This window comes from Gavialis gangeticus, unplaced genomic scaffold (genome assembly GCF_001723915.1).
Source record: "Gavialis gangeticus isolate Ggan-Ray unplaced genomic scaffold, GavGan_comp1, whole genome shotgun sequence".
NCBI classification, from domain to species: domain Eukaryota; kingdom Metazoa; phylum Chordata; order Crocodylia; family Gavialidae; genus Gavialis; species Gavialis gangeticus.
In genome coordinates this window covers 59,947,277-59,956,912 of record NW_017729022.1, presented here as the reverse complement: position 1 = coordinate 59,956,912, position 9,636 = coordinate 59,947,277, and the positions used below count along the sequence as shown (strand labels likewise).

At 44.2% G+C, this 9,636-nt stretch overlaps 1 protein-coding gene across 1 annotated transcript in view; it reads right to left on the bottom strand.

The window, feature by feature from the left end:
* Positions 1 to 544: 544 nt before the first annotated feature.
* Positions 545 to 9,636, bottom strand: part of PHF5A (PHD finger protein 5A) — an 11,078-nt gene continuing 1,986 nt past the window's right edge. Inside the window, exons 2-4 of the mRNA XM_019515107.1 lie at positions 6,121 to 6,144; positions 4,514 to 4,680; positions 545 to 1,270 (exon numbers count right to left, since the gene is read on the bottom strand). Of these exons, the coding sequence (XP_019370652.1) occupies positions 1,181 to 1,270; positions 4,514 to 4,680; positions 6,121 to 6,144 (281 nt within the window). The 3' untranslated portion in view covers positions 545 to 1,180. The remainder of the gene's footprint in view (positions 1,271 to 4,513; positions 4,681 to 6,120; positions 6,145 to 9,636) is intronic.

Below are 9,636 nucleotides of genomic sequence, written 5' to 3'. Positions count from 1 at the left end.
CCCTAACTTAACTGCCTAAGCTGTGTCTCACCAGGAGCCAGCTCTGTGATGCTCACGTACGAGACCCCTTCCCAAATCTGTGCTGAGCAGCTAGGGTGCCTGCAGCCTCTGCTGGGTTTCAGCAAATAGCCTCTGGTTTTAAGCCTGTGTATAGCTATTAGTCTGGAACAGAATGGCTGGTTTCCCATTACAGCATGAGAAGCTTTTAACTTATTCACGAGAATAGGAGTCAAATAGCTTAGGAGGTTATAGAAAGGGATTAAATGTTTGTATGGTGAAACAATGTCCATAGTCGCATTATCTAGGATAAGGGTCACCAGGGCAGTGATCACTGTTTCAGGACATAACACAATCAATGGCTGGAATTAGAGAGAAAGCAGCGGCCATTCCCCAAAGCTTTTGACAGTGAGGTCAGCATAGTCATAGCTGGCTACTGTCAGAGACTAGAAGACCCTCTGCCTTAGGGTCTCCCATCACCTTATGGAAGGAAGTGCAAAGGGAACCAGGGTAGGTTGAAGCACAGAGAGAGAGAGAAATCTTTTTATTATGACAAAACAGCTCTTTATTGATGCACACTCTGCAGAACCAGTTACAGAAAGGGCCTTGGATTAATCTGCCTGAGAAAAAACAACCTGTATCCACTGTGCTCTTACTAGCAGGCTAGCAGCCATGGGAAGGCTGGCTTCCTACAAAGCAGTGCATCGTGGAGAGTCAGGGTGGAGGTTACCCACATAAAACTTGTTTCTCAGCACACTGGAGTGATGGGGGCAGGAGAAGAACAATGCTACCAACTGAGAGGGGGGGGCACAGTAAGGAGAAAGGCTGGTGACTCTTCAATGCCAGGAAGGGAGTGAGGCATACAAGAGTGATGCCCTCTCAATATGTAGCTGACACTCATGGCGTAAGCGTTCTCCACCAGCCTTTCTGCAGACAGGTGTAGTACATACTGTCCATGCTCAAAATAAGGCAAGAGACAGTCACCAGACCTCTGCTGCCACCAGCTACGATAAGGTTCCATCCCCCACTCAGTTTGATCCTTCTCTTCTCACCCGTCACACACATTTAAATCCACAAGGCCTTAGCATAAGAATTAACTGGTTCTCAGTAAAAGTGAAGTCTAGAGATGCTTTTAAGACTTCCTCCCCAACCCTACAGTAGAGACAGTAGGAAGCTGGTAGGGTCACCTCTTCTTGAAGCCGTATTTCTTGCGTTCATAAAACAGATCTGTCTTGGAACTACCCAGATTGACGATCTTAGGGCAGCCATCCCGCTACAAGGAAGCGAAGAGAAGAGGATATGGTCAATGTCAGGGCAAGCCAATCATGTACGTGATAGCTCAAATACAGTGAGAAAGTCCCCACTCATTTCCACCCCATAATGCACTCCCTCAAAACACCATGCTAACAAACTTCCCATCAACTTCATTGGCACCAGCCTATAGCATGGAGAAAGAGGCAAGGACAGAAGCCCTATTAACATTAACTAGGACATTCTCTTCCTCAGGGACAGCATGTAGAACAGTTCATGTAGCATCATCAGTTTAATGAAATGAGAGGGATGTTTAGTGCCCTGAGACCTGATTCCTTCTAAATTAGGATACATGGGATTTATGGGGACCACAGTAACAGCTTTCCTCTACACAGAGTCAAGAGGAACTTTTAGCCATTAACAATCTGTCCCTGCATCTGCAGGCTCCTCTCAGCTGTGCTTGTAGAAGCAGATCTCAGTCCTTCTTCCCTCCTCCCCGACTTTCTACACTGACCACTGTAAAGGTCGCATGATCATTTTGGAAAAGCTAAGGTACCCATGGCAGGTATATTTAGGATAAGCCTCTGTACCCCAGTCCTACCAACAGGAAGTAAAGCCAGCTATGAAGAATAAATCAAGGGTGAGGCTGAGCTACAGAAGATCAGGAAACAATAAAACTGGACGGGTGCACATGCGTGCCAGAGAACATTTGCCAGTGGGTTACTCAGCCTGGCATCTGCATACCTCTTGAGGCTAAAAGGCTATTGCTGGAGATGGCAGCTGCACTATGCTATGGGGCAAGCAGGCAAAGGAACACATGTCTATGGGTTCTGCATAAGCCTGAGTGGATTAGATTAGAAAGCCTCTGGGCAGATGTCATCCTCTGCAGAGACTGTGCCCACACTGCAATACCAATGCCTGTTGCAATCGAGGAGGACAGAGGTGGACAAGGAAAGCTGGCACAGAAATGGAAAGGAAAAATAACACAATCCCTTCCCTCTGCATGTGCACAACTTGCCTCTACTTACAGGCATGTGATTTCACTTTGAACCTCTGTAAGACTCTTCCAAATCATCCCTGCTTCAATCTGGGGGGGTGGGGGGGGAGTGGGGGTAACAAAGCTGACAGCTTCATTACAGGGCTACATTCATTCCTCCATGCCCTCAAGAACACATGACATATGCTCATCATGCTCCTGTCCCCAAGCAAGAAACCTCTTTCAGCCATCCAGAGCTTTCCAGGAGGGCAAAGCATAACTTTGGCTCTTACCCTCCAGATAGTGTCATATCCCACCCCCAGCTTCCTGTCAACAGAAGCCAGGCACTTTTACCAGCAGGTCAGGCTCTAAGACATCCCACTTCATTCATTTGTTTTCCTGCTTTACATTCTTTTTCATGTGGGGGTGAATGTCAAGCATTTGAGAAAGCAAGATTAACTCTTCCAACTCAAACCAGGGATTGTTAAATTTTCAGGCACAACTTGGCAAGTGAGGTTACACCCTGCTTTTCTAGTCCACATCAGCATAAGATATCTTTGACCCTTACTATTCCAGTTCTGGGTGCCCCCCAAGCTCCGCCAACATTTTTAATCCTACAGGAGAGCCTGCTATTCCAGGTCTGAAATTCTACCTCAGTCTTCAGGTAGAAAACAGCATTATCAGTGCATCTACGTCATTACTCAGCTCTGCTACCATACCTCAAATCTGACATTTATCTTCTGCCACCTCAGTCCCAGACTCTTTAGAACCAAACTCCAACTCTGCACTGTAGGACTTCCTGCTATTTCAGTCCTGAGCCTCATCTGAGCCAGGTGTATCAAACCGGACAAGAGTCTGGGACATGAACAAATTCCTAGTGGAGATCAAGTTGAAAAGTGCACAGAAATCTCTTCTATTTTGTTACCCATCAAGCGTGGATTTAGGTGAATGGCCAGTTACTGTATTCTCTGAACATTCACAAGAATGAAAAAGTATGGACATTCTAATGGGGGACAAATCACGACATATTAGGATTTAATCCTGTCAATTCTTATAAATGAGATAAGGTTAGGCCCCCAAGACATACATGGACAGAAGTTGCAATAAGTAGAACTGGTATCTCAGTAGATTGCATATGTTCATTTAATACATACAAAACCAACGCCTTCATATGTTGTTTGATGACATTATGCTACTAGGGAGGCCATTCATAAAACAGAAATGGTGCCCTGAACACCTGTGTTCACTTAAAAAAAAATAGAACACAAAACACTTGTCTGCAAGAGATGGGTTTCAGTCTCAGTACCCTGAAGAAATTCGAACTTTAAGACAACAGAACCCGGTGGTTAAGTTTCACCTGTTTCATTTGGAAATGGCATTCTGTCATGCTCTGCCCTTGCTGTGAGGTGTGCACTGACAAACAACTGCTAAATTACACCCAAAAAAAGTGGTTGCATTTCAAGGCTGTGAGAGCAACTATTTCATACAGTCATCAACACTGTTTAATCCTGCCATAGAAAATGTTCATTATGCTAGAAAGGGGCCATCTCTGCCTAGGAATGCATTTAGCAAAATGCACAACATCCAGAAAAGAATTGAAAATGTCGTAAGCATATGAAATTAGATTACAATTAACAGAGCTGGAGTTTAGCCAACACACCAGGGCCAAAAATCTTGTCAAAACCCCTGTGGAATTTTAAACTTCACAAATAGCTATCGCTTTGTTTTTCAAGTAACCCAAAGGAAAACAGCAATTGTATAACAGCCTCTCATGTAGCACCACACAGAGATGGGGTCATTGCTTTAAGCATTGCTTCCTTGGAGGAGTTTCTCCTACCAAAAAACACTTTAGCAACATCTGAGAATTTCTCACCCCACTAAAGCTTAGCCTGTGTGCTCTAATAAGACAACATCTTTAAGTGATAATGCCACAGCTAACATGTGGCTGAAATGAACTGATATATGTGTACAGTCTGTAAAGTACTATAGGATCCTCTAATATGAGCAACACGAGAGAGAAATAGAAAGGTACTTACTTTTACATTTCAAAGTGCTATACAAAGATGACAGAGTACTGCTAAGCCACATACGGGGAAAGAGAGGCACACAATGGTGAAAGGACTAGTTCACTGCAACACGAAAAATACTAGCAGACCTGGTGATAAAACCAAGATGTCCCACGTCACAGTCCCATGGTCATTCTTTTAGAGTGCAGTTTAAAGATAGCTATAATTATTAAATAGACATCATCTGGTCAATGACTTCACTGAGCTTTTGTATCCAACTTACATCCTTCTCCTGGATAGTGCACTCCTTGCAGTAGTAGGCATCAGAAACCCCTGGGCCCCCGCAGATCACACAGCGTCCTTGGTATGAGCCATAATTGCACTCATCACAGATGCGGACGAGTGTGCAGGGCCGCACATATGAGTCACAGATCACACATTTGCCATCACCTATAAGCAGACCACAATCATCAGCTTAAGAACTTTCTCAACCACTCCACCCTAGAAATAGGACACCTTCCTAACCAAGGAACTCCCCCCATACACTCTCAAATAATGGAGCTAGGCTGTGAAATTTTCTCTCTGGAGGCCATTCTGCACTTGCTTGTTCATTCCACAGAAGACAGAGCCAGTGTAGCAATGCTTCCTTTTTGTTTTTTTTGTCTTGCAATCAGAATCGGAGAAGGTGGTCAAGGCCACACCTCCTCTGCTAAGCTAACATTGCACAGAACTCCACCTTGCGTCATACCCTACTTGGCCTTTATACTTTTCAATTAATTTAGCACCTGCAAAAGGTTGCTGGACAGACAGCACCACACTGCCTTTTCCTATAAGCGGATAGCAGTGGTGCAAGCCTCCCCAGCACACCCAGATCAAGGAGAGCCTAGAGGCCCTGTCTCCAAGGGATGAGATGGATAGTTTAATATTAGAGCAAGGGAAGGGGAGGGCATTTGATCCTGAGTCTCTGAGAAGGCCAAAGAGAGGGCAAATTTGTGTAAACAGCAACAAGGATTTCTGTGACGTGGACCCCCCCCAAGGAATGGAGTGAAACCCAAGAACTCAGCCATCAGATGCCAGGGACAGTCTCTGCTGTCCTGGACTCCGTCCAAATCACCAACCTAGAGATGAAAGACTTCATATCCTATTACCAGTCTCCTAAGCCATCTAATCCCGCCTCCCACTAAGAGCTCATCTACCCTGCTCTTAAATCGCTGCACGGACAGTCTTCAACTATCTCCTACAGGATAGTATTCCACTGCCCAGCTGCCCTTAAACACATTTCCCTAATGTCAGATTAAATTTCTCCACCTTTTGCTTCTTGTATTACTATTTTCTGAGGCAGAGGCTAACATTTCATTTATGTCGCATCCAGACAGGGTTTACTAATAGCCCATACCCTCAAGCCACTCCCCCAAGGCATTTCTTTTATGCTTAATAAAGTCCTTGCTTCAGGTCATTTCTGTCATCCATTTTCTATGCTCCTGGGTTATAACTTGAGCCTCTGTCACACAGTAAAGGAGGCATTTTTCCCTTATCTGTACATGATCATGTTATCCTTTTACAGCACAAATGGATTATTTACCATGAACCAGTCAATAACTCAGCACAGCCCCAGATAGCTCATTTCTTAATTACAAGAAAACACATTCTCTAATACTGTGTGCTTCTATGGCACCCTCCATTTGAGTCTCGCCAATTGCTTTGCAAATATTCATGAATTACATCACCACACCCACTTGGACGTTTCCCATTTGAAAGACTGACTTTAGTCACACCCCTGCTGGAAGTTGGCGGTTGAGCTGGAAATAGTATCTAGGTCCTGAATGCCACTTGTGTACTCTGACCACAAGGCCCAACTCTCAAGAAATTTTAGGCAGAAAGCACACTTACATTTTTCACACAGTCTTCCAATAGCTGCAAAAACAAACAGTAGAAAGAAGAAAGTTATTTTTTTGCAAAATAAGTAAACATGCATTTAAAAGCAAATAAATGCTTTAAAGAGGTCCATTTAAATCTGGAATCATTTAATAAAATACAAGGGTGGCTTTAACACAACAAGTGGATACACTTTAATAGTAAACAATAAGAATCATCCTAGACTTATTTGTGAAACCAGGATTTAGAGCATACTATTTTCCACGTTAAATTCAATGGCATCCAGCCACTCACAAAAAATGGCAGCCTTCATTACCCAATTTCAACATTGGCGACATCACCAACTACAGAAAAACGCTGAAATGTGTCTTGGCAGTCTTTCCATTGACTTTAGTGGGTCCTGTATATATAAGGTTTCAAGGGAGGAAGTGACCTTTATTTAAAATGCTAGTAATTATTTCATAGTTATTACAGGCTGGAAGGGACCTTACAGACCATCAGGTCCAGCCTTCCTACACTTGGGCAGGAAAGACGGCTGGGATCAGATGACCCCAGCAAGATGGGCGTCAAAATGTTTTATGAAGGCTACTCGTATATTTAGGGTTCTGGATATTAAGTTAATACTTCTAAAATAACTTCAAGAGTCACTTGTCTTAAGATTTCCAGACACCATTAGATTTCATAGATATTAGGGTTGGATAGGACCTTGGAAGATCATCGAGTCCAGTCCCCAGCCCCAGGGGCAGGAAGTCAGCTGGGGTCACAGGATCCCAGTAAGATAAACATCCAGGTTTCTCTTGAAGGCCTTCAAAGTAGGTGCTTGAACCACCTCCGGCAGCAGGCCATTTCAGACTTTGGGGGCTCAGACAGTAAAGAAGTTCTTCCTTATGTCCAGCCTGAAACGGTCTTGCAGGAGTTTATAACTGTTTGACCTTGTAATCCCTCGGGGCGCTCTGGCGAACAAACGTTCCCCCAAGTCCTGGTGAACACCCCTTATAAACTTATAGGTGTCCACGAGGTCACCCCTGAGCCTGCGCTTTTCCAGGCTGAAAAGTCCCATGGCTCTCAGCCTCTCATCATAAGGTCTGTTTTCCTGACCTCTGATCACGCGCGTGGCTCTCCTCTGGACTCTCTCAAGCTTCTCCACATCCTTTTTGCATTGTGGAGCCCAAAACTGGATGCAGTACTCCAGCTGCGGCCTCACCAAGGGCGAGTACAACAGGAGAATGACATCCTGGGATTTGCTTGAGAAGCATCTATGGATGCAAGCCACCGTTTTGCTCGCTTTACTAGCCGCAGCATCACATTGCTGGCTCATGTTCATCTTGTGGTCAATCCTGACCCCCAAGTCCCTCTTGTCCGTAGTGCTAGTCAGCATAGCACTGCCAAGCCTATAGACATGCTGCAGGTTTTTCCTCCCAAGGTGGAGAACCTTGCATTTTTCAGTGTTAGACACCATCATCCACCTATTTACTGAGCCCGTCACGGTCAGCCTGGATTACCCCCCAGTCTTCAGGTGTGGATGCTTTACCCCAAAGTTTGGTATCATCGGCAAACTTGGCCAGTCCACTTCTGACTCCAATGTCCACATCATTAATGAAGAGGTTGAACAAAATAGGTCCAAGGACAGAGCCTTGAGGGACCCCACTGGTCACAGGGCACAATGACGATTGACTTCCGTCAACCACCACCCTCTGGGTACAACCATGGAGCCAATTTCCCAGCCAGCAGATCATGGTGGACCTGAGGCAGCAGTTGGCCAGTTTTGCCAAGAGGTGATCATGAGATACCAGATCGAAGGCTTTTTTAAAGTCAAGATATATGACATGAATCTCTTCCCCCTTGTCCAGGTGACAGATAACACGGATGGATGAATGCAACAGACAGCTGTGCAGGCAGTCCTCAACTTACAACGTTTCGAGCTGCAATGTTTCACACTTACAAATGTTATAAATTGACACCCTGTTTCAACTTTCTGATGTCAGTTTAGACTTTACAACGCTTTAGACTTTACACCATGCCATGCCAGCAAACAAGTTCGCTGTGACGCCCATCTCCATGGAGAACCTGTCCAAACTTCCTTGGACACTTTCTTTAAGAAAGCAGGCAAGACCCCAGAAAAACCTGCAGCCAAAACTCCCGAGAAGACTCCAGCCAAGAGCCCTTCAAAAAGTCCACCAAAGTCACCTCAAAGAAGTCCTTCCAAATCAATGATTGCTATTTACAATATAAATACATTAATGTAGCTATATTACTTATCTATAATTGACTGAGTACAAAATTCTGCGTTATTTTTGGTGAAAATAGGGTATCGGGCTTTGGTTCAGGAACCAATCCCCCATTTATAACGTTGTTTCCTATGGGAAAAATTGGTTCCGAGTTACAACTTTTCAACTTAAGACGTGGTTTTCAGGAACCGTGTCGTAGGTCCAAGGACTGCCTGTATACCCTAGTGATAATTACAGCAGATGCCCAGCCTGCACTTCACTATGGTGTGTTGGTCAAATGATTCCAGATAGGTAAATAACTATCAGGCTAGGATAATGGCCCTCAACCTTTTTAGGCTTAAGGCACCCCTCAGAAAGGTCAGTTCTGAGTTCTTCCTCGTTTCTTAATTACAGGAAAATGATAGAGAAATTCTTCTGTTGCAAAAAAACTCAGAAAGACTGTAAGGTCAGAATGTTTTTGGTGCTATGGACTCTTATTTGAAACCATTGAGTTTATCTTGTAAATCACATGTACGTGTTTGTACATCTAACACTGCTAAAATTGCATGGTACCCTGTGGCACCCTTAAATAGGATTTCATGGCACCCTGGCTAAGAATCACTTGGCTAGAGGAATAAGTCTTAGATACAGATAAGCTTCTCACCTTGAATGTATAATGCTACTCTGAAAAAATGATTTGTTACTACCACTGATTGCTGTGTTTGCCATTTCCCAAAGAGTGCAGATTAAATTAATTCCAAGAAGTAAATAATTTTTTTTTTTTCTAACCAACCAGTCAGTGATTCAAAGGTCAAGTTAGGGCCTGTCCATTTGTCTTATGTCTTGTCACTATTAATAAAGACTTAGCACGCCAGATTCTAGCCTCAGTTGCAGTTTTAAAAGCTGATGTGTGTGCACAGTCGTATCCAACAGCAAAAACTGGTCCTGCAATTGGAAAGAAATCACTGGGCCTGCTAATAAGCAACTCAGATTTGCCAGCTTGTTCTTTTGGCTGAGGCGACTCTACCAGGATGAGAGCAGTAAAGAGTAGAAAGGTATTATATCAATGAAGCCAGTAGCTTTCCCCGGGCACCAGCTAGCCTCTTAGGTAAAGATTGATCATTGTATCAACCTTTTTAAATAATTGAGCTCTACTTACTTTAAAAAGTTTTAAAACTAACATAAGCATGTTAAAGCTCGCTGCTACTTTGGAGGCAGCAGCCCTAGACTTCAGGAGGGCGGACTTCAACGAGGTAAGGAGAATAGTCGGGGAGGCACTGAGGTCCCGGAGGGGAGGGGAGGGGAGTCGAGTGTCCAAGAAGAG